Source organism: Copadichromis virginalis, linkage group LG19, assembly GCF_057382275.1.
Source record: "Copadichromis virginalis isolate Kocher_CV1m ecotype Utaka linkage group LG19, C_Virginalis_male_GT1.1, whole genome shotgun sequence".
Taxonomy (NCBI): Eukaryota; Metazoa; Chordata; class Actinopteri; order Cichliformes; family Cichlidae; genus Copadichromis; species Copadichromis virginalis.
Window position 1 is genome coordinate 30,154,859 of NC_140636.1, and position 13,510 is coordinate 30,168,368.

A 13,510-nucleotide genomic window follows, 5' to 3' on the forward strand; every position below is an offset into this window, starting at 1 on the left:
ACTGGTCCTCAGTTTAGCCCACATAGACTTCTGTTGTGCTCACTGTGTGAGGAGTTTTGCAAACGTGACCTAAGTATTGAGAAATGTGTCCTAGCGTCTGTAAAAAACTGTAATGGTATTTGAGCCTCGTTTCTCTGCTGTAAAAGTTGTTGGCTAAATCTCAAGTCAATAGCACACCCTAGTGTTCGCATTCGGTACTGCTAACTAAGTGCTGAACTACAGTAACTAATAAGAGAAGCCAAAAAAAGGCAGCAAGAATAACAAAAAAAGGTTAAAAGTCACTGCGTACAATAAGAATCAGACACGCCTTAAACCGGCTACATCCTCCTCTAGTTTGTTAATAAAAGCTGCGAGCGTGCGCGGTCACGTGGTTTAAACCGACTGGCTTCCGTCACTAAACAGGTGAATTCAATCCGGAAGTGAGATGCTCCTCGTCTCAAAGATGGTGTCTTTCTGAGTGTAGAGCTAAAAAAGAAAAATGGACACGCACAAAAATGAGCGATAGATACTTTACGTCAAATCAGAAGCAACCGGACAAGGTGAAATATCTGGTACCTTTCCGAGAACGCGTGTGTATCTAACAGAAATGGACTACAACGGAGCCGAAATAGGGTCCTACACGGTGAGACGCTTAGTTTAAAAACAGTACTTTAATGTTTAATCGACTATTAATACTGTATGTTTACCTCTTTGCTCTAGTAGCGGGTGTCTAAACCCATACAAAAGCGCTGTTTTCAAGGTTTTAAAAATTACGGTTGTAACAAAAGTTGAGCTACAAAGTCTGTTTCCTGTTATTGTTTTGTAATAGTGGTGGCAGGGCGTAATCGGGATCCCCCTTATGGCCATTCCTGTTCGTCTTATTTCTTTGTTGTAGTGTTACGAGTGGCTTTTAGCACGAGTATTGTTCATCTGGTCTAGGTTAAAGTCCAACTTCTACGTCTTGGCCTTCTGCTTTGTATTTTTTATCTAGATTCATTCAAAGTCTCGTTTTATCTGACTAGACGGACACGTTGTGCATTTGTTATAGACAAAACTGCCAACGCATCCGCTTTAATCACTCTGCGTTATATATTTGAATGTTCACAAAGAGTTGTGCCATGAAAAAGCGAACTTCTCTTTCTTTTTGCCTTGGGGTTTAAAAAGATAGATTTAAACTGTGTTTATTTAACTTTGATCGAATATGTGAATTTTAATAAATGTTTTCCTCTTTCTTTTTAGGACAACCTCATCGGGACTTTACTTGCAATTTTTGGAAATGTGCTTGTCAGCATTTCTTTAACCGTTCAGGTACATGGCTCCTTGAAAAAACTTTCACGTCTTTAAATTGATACACAATGTTATCAATGTTGTCTGTGCATGCCCTTTGTGAGTCATGTCCTCTAGCTTCTAGGTGAGGCTAGGTCATTACAGGATTTAAAAATTATGTGGAATAAATGATATATGCTGTCATGACATCCCTTATTTAAATGTTCTCTTTTATAGTTTGATTTAGGCCTTGTTTATGTTTGCTTTGCACCGTGTACTGCTGTGTAAATTTTCTGCTTACGCTGTCACAGCTGTGTTTTACCTGCATGTTTTCTTTTGTTTGCAGAAATACAGCCATGTGAAGTTAGCAGGAACAAAGGAGCATCGTGCCTTCTATCGCACTAAAACCTGGTGGTCGGGTTTTATATTCACCTGTCTCGGGGAGCTAGCAAACTTTGTCTCTTATGCGTTTGCCCCTCTTGCTATTGTAGCCCCTCTCAATGCCGTGTCAGTCCTGAGTAAGTATTTATTCCACTTTCAGATATATGTATTGCATTTTACAGATACATATTCCAACCTTAATCAATATGTTATTTATAAAAATAGAACAAATTAAAAGGAGAGCTTGAATTAAAAGTTCAGATTGTTCCCTTTGAAATTGCTTTCCAGCTAGCTCAATTTTGGGCTTCATTTTCCTGCGTGAGAGACTGAAACCAAAGGACTTTGCAAGTAAGTTCAGAATATCCATGTGAACTGAAATTGTGACATTGTATGCTAATTTCTTGCTGCTCTACTGACTGAAATTATACATCCAAAGAGTTTGTCCTGTACAGAGTAAATAAGATCCGGTTTTCACTTGGTGATATTTCAGAGCAGTACGGCCTCGTCTTCCTGGGCTACATCCTTGTTATTGGAGGGGCATACCTCCTTGTATCATTTGGACCGAACTCTCATGAAAAACTTATAGCAGCTAACATTGTGAAGCACCTTGTTGGATGGCCTGTTCTCCTGTATCTGGTGAGATATCTCTCTTAGATAGACAGTTCTCAAATGGTTCCTGTCTGTAGATGTGGTGTTCTTAGTTTAACATATAGAGCGTGACATATGAAGCAGTGACACTTTTAAATAGCCTAGTATATGTCATGTCTGTTGTATGTTGTGCTAAAACAAATCTCTTAAAGGGAGCTCAACCATACAGATGACCACAGTGTTGTGATTAATGTTGAGGCTGTAGTTTGGAAAACTGGTAAGAATAAATGAGCCAACAAGCTCCATCAAATTGGCACCTAATGCAAGGCTGTTTTACCTTCTGTTCCTTTTTAATTCGGTCGTCCCTTTACACAATCATTATAATCCACAACCTTGCACTAAATGCAGAAAAATGACCAGCTCTTTTTATCCTTGTTGGTATTCTGCATACACATTTGTCTCTGTCTGTAAGATTAATTGTCCTATTATTGGACTTTCCTGAGTTTCATATATTGTTTTTTCTCTATATGGCATTAATTTGGTGTTTATTCTTGTTTGTATCCTAACTGACAGCTCCTGGAGATTATCACATTCTGCCTGCTTTTATACTTCTACAAACGGCGCAAAGCTAACTACCTCGTTATTATTCTGCTACTGGTGGCACTGCTGGGTGAGTGTCCTGCATTGAAGCAATCAATTTCCGACCAAGCTGCTATCATGTTTGTTAGGATACATTGTCACATTTCAGATTTTTAAATGGAACCAAAGCTGTCGCTCCTTGTCGCCTTTATTTGCTTACCTACTTTGTGTACTTTTGGCACACAGGCTCAGTTACAGTCTTGACAGTGAAGGCTGTGTCAGGCATGTTGGTTCTCACCATCGAAGGCACCATGCAGCTTAACTACCCGATCTTCAGCGTCATGTTTGTGTGCATGGTGGCGTCAGCGATCTTCCAAGCAGGGTGAACTTGCATCACTTGATTGCTTTTTTTTTTTTTTTTTTTTTTTTCGTTTGTTTGTTTTAAATTGGTTTTAATTGGACCCAGTAGATAAGCATAATTAATACACCACTGTTTTTGTTTGTTACCGTCGTCCTAGATTTCTCTCCCAAGCTTGTAAGCTGCACGACTCCTCTCTCGTTGCGAGTGTCAACTACATCCTCTCCACCTTCTTTGCCGTGTTGGCTGGTGAGTCATGTCCTTCTTTGTTGCTGGTTTGTCCATTGTTTTCAATCGGATTAACTTGTGTGCGCAACTCTAATAGTTGTCTAATAGATCATCTGCAGCCCATACCTGCTTTATTTCTGCTACACGCCTTTTAGAGTAACCATGCCAAAGTCATTAAAGATTTGCTGTTTTCTGGTTTTCAGGAGCTGTGTTTTACTTGGAGTTTAGCAATGAAGACATTCTTCACATCTGCATGTTTTTGTTGGGGTGAGTAATCATTCATCATAAGCAGAATGTTTTTTAAATTAGACTTCTGACTGCTTTGGTTTCAGTCACTCACTGTTGTGCATGCTGTTAGGCCACCTGTCCTAATATCGCCATTTTTTTTGTTTGTGTGTTTGTTTGTTTTTATACTAATAAACACAATAAAAACATGCTTGGCAGAAATGTGTTATACAGTATCTCTTTGAAATACCAAGCAGTAAAACTTTGTATTAAAAAAATTAATAAATGTAAATGCTTGTTTTGTGCTTTGTACAGATCTGCAGTTTGTTTCCTTGGAGTGTTCCTTATAACCAAAACCAAGAAAAAGGCAAGGATATTTGAGCCGTGCGTCACCTTGAATATGAGCAATGGTTTGTATAAATTTTAACATAAACATCATAAATTGTGTCTTCTGAGATTTCAAGCTACGCAGGCTTGCATTGGCATTTTAGCTCTGCTGAAGTTGTGTTAAGAACCTTTGCCTGTCCGTTCCATTATCAGGTGTCCCGACGATCCACGACAAAGGCCCAGTCATTCAGCCAGACTACAGTGGTTCCTTCTCCTATGGGACTCTTGTCAATAACAATGGAGTGGCTCCTGCTCCTCTCCCAGTCCACCTGGAAACGCCACCGCTCGGACCTAGAACCAGTGATGCATCACAAGGCCATCCTGCCATAAAGAGAGATTAAACATGAGTGCATCTCCTGATTCCCAAGTCCTCCATTCAACAATTAATAACATTCAAGTAGCTACAAAAGGCCAGCTCTGGCTTGACGCTCCTGTGCACATACTTGGAAAGCTTTCGTTTTTTAAAAGCTGTCCGCTGTATTCATTACAGGAATGAACAGAAGAAACCCAAAGACTGTTTGATGGGTTTGCAAACTTCACTTGAGAAAAAGAGACAGTGTTGCGCCTTGAAGCTGCCTACCTTATACTTGATGTCATCTCGGATACCTCCAGTGAGCACTCCACAAATAGTTAGCAATTTGTTCCCATTCACTTATCAATGGGGCCATACAATGATCTGTTCTTCCATGGAGGACTCAAACCATGGCTGTTTATAATATAGCTTCTCAGACTTGTCAAATTATATTTTGGCTTTAAATGTTTCCCTCCAACTGTCTTCCATGCACAGTTTTCTGCCTTCTCTTAATCCTGGGAGTGCACTGCACTGTTTCATTTCTTAATGTGACCAAACACTGGGTTGCAGTTGTCTTAATTTATTATTATGTATTTATTAATCGTATCTTAAAAGTTTTGAACGTGCCTTGAAATCTGGTTCTGAACTGGATCATTTATTGTATAGATGGTAGCTACAAATTCTGTAGAACATCTGTTGATAAAAGGTGAGGGGAGTCTGTCAGGGACTGTCTTAATCAGAAGTACAGTTGCAGTAATTTCATATTGGGGGATCTTAAAAATTTGCATCTTAAGATTAATAAGTAAAATGGGTGTAATAACAGAATATATAAAAAATGAAGCTGTCCAGCTAAAACGGTGCACATTGTTAATTGAATTTGTAACTTTTGGTTGTCCCTTTTCAACACATGGGAGTTTTTGAGAACACCCAAATCTAGAAATAAAAAACGTAGTTAGTGTTACTCTTTTCTGCAGTGTCTTTCAAATGCAATTTTATCATTAGATGAAGCGATTGTTGCCTAAGTGGCACTTTAAGACACTTGCCATCTGCACATGGGTCACTGCATCTCATCAGTGTTATTAGAACAGCTACCCGAGGGCTCGTTGCTTTAACACTGTTCAGTATGTGGTTATTGTGGTGATAATTAATCTTCTAATGAAACTGGGATACTGTTGAAAAACGGCACTGGTAATGTAAATGTCAGATTTTTGTCATTGTAAAATATACAGTGGTGTGTAATCTTGTCTCATAAAGTTAACGTAATGCAGCTTTTGTTTGGTCAGAGTTGTGCTTTATGGGATTTCTGATACATTTTTAGCTCTTTGTTGGCTAAATTGCAACTCTTCACATTAGTGGTTTTAAAATGACATTGATGTAACTCTTCAACATTAGCACCCTACTGTAATAGCAGGCCCCTATTCCAAGAAGTCAGATTGTGAAATTTCTTCCTTCCTAGATATTCAGCAATCAACTCTAAGTGGTATTAACACACGATGGAAGTGTTTAGGAATGACAGCACATAGTCACAGTGTCTAGAATTCAGTTTGACTCATTAATGGAAGAGTTCCAAACGTCTTTTGGCATTAACATCAACACAAAAACTGTGCCAGGAGTTTCAGAGCATGGGTTTCCATAGAAGAGCAGTTGCGGGCAAACCTTACATCATCAAGTGTCATATTGAGTTGTGCGAAACAAGCCACTACTGGACTGGAGCAGTAGAAACAAGGTCTATTGTTCTGTAGAGTCACAAATCATGCTTCTCGGTCTGGCAGTGTGATGGATGAGTTTGGGTTTGGAATGAGGATCTTACCTAGCTGCCAGATGTAAAGTTTGGTGGAGGATCAATTGTACTACAGGGTTGTTTTTGTGGGGTTGGCTTGGTTCCAATATTTCAGCTTACCAAAACATTTTGGACAGGCATATTGTCCCAGCTTTGTCAGAAAAGTTTGGAGGAGGCCGATTTCTGTTCCAGCATTTAAGTTTAGTGCAGAAGAACTTGAGTGGTTCACATAAAGCCCTGGTCTAAACCTGATCAAAAATCTTAAACTAAAACAAAGATTATGAGCAAGGAACTCACATCTAACATCAGTTACTGACTTCACAAATGCTCTTCTGAATAAATGGGCAAAAAAATCACGCAAAGGGGGAACCAACTCCATTTTAAAGCCGGTTTATATATAATGGGGATGACTTTGTACATATAATGCAGAGGCGCCAGAATCAGCCCACCAAAGACTTTGGAAAATGTGAAGGAAGGGATACATTTTTGTTTTTTAACTGCATTTTCATGAGTTTCACGGCTTTTCTAGCTGCCCATCGCCACTCATACTACACCAAAGTAAAAGTAAAAGATAAACAATTACATGACAGAAAGAAATTTAAGATTTTTGCTGTAGGTTGACCATGAAAATAACCATAAAAAATAGGACAAGCAAGCATTTTCCGTTTTATAATTGCAGGGCAGTTTAACAGAACCTTTATTTATTTATTCTAATTTAAAGTCAAAGCATCATTTCTACATCATGAAGAAAACCTGAGATGTATTGCAGAAAATTGCATTTCTTTTTCTTATAGTAAAATATTTCAGGGATTTAAGCTCAAAATTGACTGCACATGTTCCACAATGTAAAATTATGTTAGACATCCCTGATATAATGTATATCAATGCCTCTATTTGACTCTGGCCTGGAGCCACAATAATACCAATATTATCGTATTATAGCATGCAATCTGCTTTTGAATTGATAACCGTTGTAAAATCTTCAGAACTACATTTCACTAGTTAAAAGACACAAAGCTTAGCTACTTTATTTTGACTGAGCAACAGGTAGATAGAGGAAAAATAACAGCAATTGATTCTAGAAACACTGAAATGTGTATATATTCAGCTAAAACATGCAGAAGATAGCAAAGCGATCCTTACTGACTGATATGACTCTAAGAAATCCTTCTGACCCCATACAGCAGCGGATTTTGTGCATCTTTGCTGCTTGGCCGCCACCAATCATGAAGCTGCTGTAGCGTCCTCCCCTTTCAGCACGTTGATTGGTCGCTGCGAGCATACGCGCATATTTGATTGGCCCCACCTGCGGATCCAGACGGTGGAAGTAGGCTGCATCGGAGTGAAATAATCCAGTAATAACAAACACCCACGTTTCCGTCAACAGCCTCAAAATAAACACGAACAGCTTCTATTTGCTGCGTTTAACAAAGTCACCGGAAAAATCCTGATGTAAGTGCGCTTGCAATGGGTTGTTTCGGTCGCTTTCGCTGACAGTAGGGAGGTGAGTGGAAATATTTGCATGGGACGCGATTACAGAGGGAAAAAAATAAAAGAGTAACTTCATCCTCTGCGCGCGTCTGTGTTTGTGTGCTAACTTTTGTATAAAAATTGAAATTTGTTGAGGCTTAAAAACAATCTTTGGTATCGATAGCAAAGTGCTTTAACGCCAGAATCGTATTGTTTATTTATTTATTTATTCATTGCACGAGCTTTACGTAATGTCCAGGGGTTTCCTCTGCGTACACCCAACGCAAATTTTGATGTCACGATCCTCTTAAACAACAGGGAGGAGATGTTGCCGGTTCGCTGCCGTCGTTTTTACCATTCCTGTCTTGCTACAAGGAAGTTATATTGAAACAAACTTCCTCGTCGGTGTTATTTTAAATATCTGACAGTTGGCTCTTTTTTTTCTTTTTTAGATGTTGGCGTTTTATTGTACTTAAAATATTCACAGGAAGTGTCATCTTGTGGTGTATGTGTATATTTATACCACTAGATGGCACTCTTACCTCAGTGCAGCGTTGGCGGTGCTAACCATCCCCCCTATCCATTTCTTTTCTTTAATATAATTATTTAATTTTTCATATAAAATAAGAGGAAAACTGTAAGTCAACCACAAGTAATTTATATGTACCTTTTTTGAAAATTAAACTCTTTTTTTTTTTGAGGGCTTCTTCACAGTTAGTGATGGTTAAATAAATATTTTATGCCTTATCTTTCTTTTTTTGTATGATTGAAGAGATTATTTTGTAACTGGGGTCAAATAAAGTCAGCATCATCTTTAAAATATTTGGTAATAAAATTTGACTCGAAGCCAGAGTTATCATAGTTTTGTGTTTCCTAATTAGTTTTTGTTTTTATTTCAATTTGTCTTCAGTTAGTTTCATGAGTGGGTTTTCTTATTTCAGTTTAGTTTTAGATTCGTTTTTATTAGTTTCAGTGTTAGTTTGAGTCTTTTAATTTTTTAATTATTGCTGTCTAATTATTATACGAGGGAATATGTCTGATTCAAGATTTAGGGAAATCAGTACAAGTGCTAGAATAAAAACACACAACAATGAGCAATTCTGTAATAGCATTGTATTAAACTAACAGATCCTAAAACTGAGGATATTTCCTCTTTATTTTTATTTTATTTAAGTTACTTTTTCCAAGTTTCAGTAGTTTTAATTTTCTTCAAAAGTTTAGTTTTTAATTTTACCTTAATAATTAGTCAAGTAAAATGATTTTCACATCTTAGTTTTAAGTTTAGTCTTAGTTAGCTAATAACCTTGCTGGGAGGGAATGGTATAATTGAACTAGGAGAAAATATAACCTACAAATAGGATGCAAACCTTTTTCTTTAATTTATCCTGTTTTGCTTTTCTTAATCTTACTTTCCCTTTCCATCCTACCACTAAGATCTAGTTAAACACCCGCATCTCACTGTCACCTCACACTAAGCCAACTTTTACACACACATTCATCCAGCCTCACCAACTTATCTTCCAAATTCCAACCCCCAAACCTACCCTGTTCCCAGTCCCCATCCTCTGTCATCTCCACCCTTCTGTCAGCAGCTGCCTAAAAGCCTTCAAAATGCTGCGAAAGAGCTCCAAGGCATGGAGTAACGGCTCAGAGGCCTACAGCAGTGATCCCGAGGAGGATGATGAGGAGGAAGAGGACATGATATTTGGAGAGAGTGATCAAGACGGCATGGTGGAGGAGATGATGGATCTGAGCGACCTTCCCACAGCGCTCTTTGCGTGCAGCGTCCACGAAGCTGTGTTCGAGCAGGACTTGCACAGGGTGAGCTGCTGCAAAACGCACTTTCTGGGCTGTGTCTTTGTTTTGCGTGACTGGGTGTTTATGCGTTTGAGTCATCTCGCTCAGTGTGTCAGCCCGTCCAAGACTTAAAGTCTGGCAACACGTGCGCAGTTGTCATCCTGTCTGTCGAAGTCCAGTCACGGTCTCAAGCTGTGCTGCTGATTGCTCAGCCGCAAAAGCACACGCACATATGCACACCTGATGTTGCTGTTTGTTTGCCAGGGAACACGAGTGCAGAGCAGCAGATTACAACATGACATGCACAGAATCATGAGCCACACTCAGACTTGGCCCATGTGGTTGTGCATAACATTCAGGCATCATCTCATGCATTGTATTATTTATATTACAGATCTCATGCATATATGATGCAGACACAATTATATGGAATTGTGTCTATGCACATGCATACTGTATATATTCAGTTAAGGCCTCTTTTGAAAGTGTTGCCTTTCTCGTAGCTCAGCAGAACAGCAATACGTGCTATCAGTGGATCCTATTTGCTGGAGGAGGATACAAAGTAAATACTTTTAATTTTCTGCCCTTTAATCCAATTACGCTGCGCTGTCATCCCTCCATCCGTCCAGCTGGCATCGTTACATTTCCCTGTCTTCAAGTCTTTTTTCTGTAAGGTCCATCCTCTTGGTCACCCAAAACTATCAAGCTCATCATCCCCTGATCACAATCTACAAACTTTCCTGTTAACTTTCTTATCTGTCTTACTTTCTTTAAATACCTCCCTCCTCCCCCGTTCTGTGCTTCTTCGTAGCCTTCTTTTTTTTTATCCTCTCTATGTGTATAAATGCAAAGCAGAGAGGCTAAATCTGGCGCATGCACCAAATCCCTTTAAATGAATCACTCCTGCTTTGTGAGTTTGCTGTTCGTACACCCATTGCTCCTAGCGCTCGAGTCCACCCCCTTCCCTTCCTTTTCGTTTTGCCTCCTCACTTCATTACGATTCACACTCCAGCTTTTAAGTGGAAATACCACCCACACACCCTTCAGTGAGACCCTGTCAATAGAACGTTCTCCATATGTTTCAAATAAATGAGCTATGCTAAATATAGAACTTTTTGAGGTTTATTTAAGCCTTTAGAATGAGGGCACAAAGAGATATGAAATAAAAAACAGGTTGGGTGTGGTATTTTCAGAGCATGAACACGGATTTTTATGAGGTTGTTTTTAGCTTGTAGCTGTGCTTTTTCAATTTTACACACACAACCACACACAACCTGTAAATCGTGTTAAATTTGGAAGATTTCAGCATTTGCCTAACTGCTATAAACTTATCTAAATGTGTTGTCAACATTCAGCAGGAACATAGCAACCTACATTTTTGTGTCTTTGGGCTCTTGGCTTTCTCCCAGCTCCGACATTACCTTCTGTTTCTGTTCTCAAAGGCCTGCATGTAGAAGGGATGGGCTGTTGCTGTAATCACACTGTGCTCTTCTAGAGAGGAGAGATGGCTACTGAGACAGAGAAACATTTGCCTCCATGTTTATGAGAAGCTCTTAGCACACTGTAAAAGCCTTTTTCCTTTCTTCTGCATTAGTGAAAAGTAAGTAAAACCTAGTGGCACACTTCCTCTTTTATCTGCACTATTTTTTGCTCCTGACCAGCTTTCGGCTGAAATGGAGAGATGCCTCCAAAGTGTTTGGATTTTTTAGTTTTTATAGGAAGATCAGCTAAGGTCTGACTGGCTCAGCTCATGTCTCCACTAATCCTCGGCTTTATTATTCATTTACTAATTTAAATGACGCGTCATTATTAATACAGGACTGCACTAATACACTTAATGATTTAAACGATCATGCATAGCACTCATATCATCATGTCAATTAAAATACCTAATGGGCCTTTCTTTATCATTCTGCATGTGTCATTTATAAAGTTAGATTCATCATTTACGCTATAGGCAAGTGACCTTTATTTGTTAAATTAATATGTTTTAAAAATATTCCAAAAGAGGACTTTTTTGTCAGTTGTTCATACAGAGGATCCAGTTTGGTATTTCCTAGTTTTCAATGTCAGAGAGAACATCTTAGTGTTCACGCTGCAATGTGCTCTTAGAGCAGCTTCTAATTTTGAAATGATTCATTATCTGCTGTAGAGCACCCACAGAAAGCAAGTGTGTACAAGGAGTGAGGGAGTGTGGGCAAAGTAACAAGGCAAATGGGTTTCTGTGCTTATGAAGGCAAAGGTCAGGGGAGCCGTCATGAGCTGTCCCCCATAGTGCCTAGCGTATATCAGGCCTAATCAGCACCGAGCAAAGCTTTTATTGCTGCTTCTGCTTCTGTCAGCCTGAGCACTCCTCACTCCATAACCAGTGCGATCAAGCAAGTAGCAGCTGCAGTGCAACACCAAACAAAATGTTCTTATCTTGCAGGCAAACAAATTTTGTTATAAGATTAATGTAAATTATGCGTGTTAGATATCCAAATAATTATGTTAACAGCAGGTTAAATGTTACATGTTTTTTCGGCTACTGATACTAACCTACCCACAGTGAATTATGAGATGCCTCTGAAGTTTGTCTCAGCTCTCCAGAGCTCTCTAATTATTCTCATCTCGAGCTGCAGTAAACACATGTCCTCAGCAACAAAGCCAGAAAGAGCCACACGGCACTGCAGTACCTACCCAGCAGAAAACGGATGGACAGTAAACATTAGCTTCTAGTGGCAGGCTGTGAACATGATAGTGGAGCATTTAGAAGCCCCAAAGATGTTAGTGTTAGACATCGATGGGGGCGGAGTCAAGCCAAAAAGTAACTGAGTATTAGACTTATAAACTTGAGGGACCATAAATGGAGCTCCAAGTGTTGCATTTGCAGTTTAATTCATTATTTAAGTATTTATTTAGCTGAGTAGTATTCATCTCTGAAAATAATCTCTCATTTTTTCTCTCCTTTTTCTCCATGTCTTAGATGTCACCTTTAGCTAACGGACACATTGTGTTCCAATTTCCAAAAAACATCTCTGTGTTTGCTGATATTAAAAATCTGCACTCAAAAAAAGAAACGTTTATGCTTGCTCCTGTTCTGTAGCCTGGCTTTATTGAAGCCTGCAGCATGAACGCAGGAGGGGAAGGAAAAGGGACGTGTATGAATGTGCAGGCAGACCCGTGGGGTGACATTACTTTCTAATTTGCTGAGTATCTCCCTGACATCAGCTGGAAGGAGCATCAGGCTGCAGCACATGAAAAATGAACTTGCTTTATATTCATTATGTATTAAAATACTTATCAGATTTAATTACTCATTAATTGAAGGTGCCAGAATGATGTTCCAGAGCTTTATGGCCCGCTTTAACCCTAACATGAGCATTGCTTCTAATTTGTTGAAACTTCGTTTTTGTTCATACAAAGGGGCCATCCAGTTGGCACAGCAAAACATGTTAACCACTATTAGTAACCACTTTATCTTTAGTGCAAAATTTTCCAGGCTGACCCTCTTAGCAATGCATTAGCAATATAGCATTGATGTAGTGCTCTAAGTATGTGAAAAGTAAAACTCCTCTCCTCTCACACTTTCTGTCCCACTTGAGTGCAATGTGTTTGATAGTGTGACTCATGACTATATGTATATATAAATATATGTATGTATGTATACATACACACACACACACACACACACACACACACAAACACACACACACACACATAAATATATATGAGGATAAAGAAAGACAACCCTTGTGCAGAGTGCCGCTGAACCATCGGGACTAAAGATAGTAGGGTGCAGGACTCGAAAAGTGTGAAGTAAAGTGAGTGTGAGTATGTGTGTTTATGTAGTACACATACATACAGTGTGCATGCAAGTGTATAGTAGTGATATGTTTGTATGTATCAGACTGCAGTCTATTTTTGGCTGTCGGTCCCAAAGGGTGAACATGAGGGAGCGGGTACTTTGCAGGCTGAAGGTCAAACACGATGCAGTAAAGAGAGAGTGAGTGCCCCCGGCCCGCTACTCCTGCTGTGGCCTGGATATTATTCTGGTACCCCTACTGGAGTGATTCTGCGGCCTGGTGTGCTTGTTTTGCTTTTGTGTGTAACAGGGAAGAAAGCGGAAAACAATTTAAGATGACAACAGAAAGCATAATTTGGCTAAACAGAGCTGGTGATGCATTCAAGTGTTTGAAAA

At 39.2% G+C, this 13,510-nt stretch overlaps 2 protein-coding genes across 3 annotated transcripts in view; both read left to right on the forward strand.

Annotated features, from left to right (window-relative positions):
• The first annotated feature begins 382 nt into the window (after window positions 1-382).
• Window positions 383-5,550, forward strand: nipal3 (NIPA like domain containing 3). Its single transcript, XM_085442050.1, has 11 exons — window positions 383-622; window positions 1,219-1,287; window positions 1,592-1,763; window positions 1,915-1,974; window positions 2,117-2,262; window positions 2,788-2,884; window positions 3,040-3,175; window positions 3,312-3,400; window positions 3,583-3,646; window positions 3,920-4,014; window positions 4,145-5,550. The coding sequence occupies exons 1-11, from the start codon at window positions 587-589 to the stop codon at window positions 4,330-4,332; spliced, it is 1,152 nt and encodes a 383-aa protein (XP_085298176.1). The 5' UTR covers window positions 383-586; the 3' UTR covers window positions 4,333-5,550.
• A 1,841-nt stretch (window positions 5,551-7,391) lies between these two features.
• Window positions 7,392-13,510, forward strand: part of rcan3 (regulator of calcineurin 3) — a 46,184-nt gene continuing 40,065 nt past the window's right edge. Inside the window, exons 1-2 of one of the 2 annotated variants that reach the window (XM_085441368.1) lie at window positions 7,392-7,567; window positions 9,089-9,354. In XM_085441368.1, the coding sequence (XP_085297494.1) occupies window positions 9,145-9,354 (210 nt within the window). In that variant the 5' untranslated portion in view covers window positions 7,392-7,567; window positions 9,089-9,144. The remainder of the gene's footprint in view (window positions 7,568-9,088; window positions 9,355-13,510) is intronic. The other variant, XM_085441369.1, reaches the window with a different exon arrangement.

Excerpts from the sequence above, each read along its gene's own strand:
- nipal3 (XM_085442050.1), top strand. The coding sequence starts at position 587 with ATGGACTACAACGGAGCCGAAATAGGGTCCTACACG. Across the intron at positions 3,401-3,582 it reads CTTCTTTGCCGTGTTGGCTG|GAGCTGTGTTTTACTTGGAG; the intron begins GTGAGTCATGTC and ends TCTGGTTTTCAG. Across the intron at positions 3,647-3,919 it reads ATCTGCATGTTTTTGTTGGG|ATCTGCAGTTTGTTTCCTTG; the intron begins GTGAGTAATCAT and ends TGCTTTGTACAG.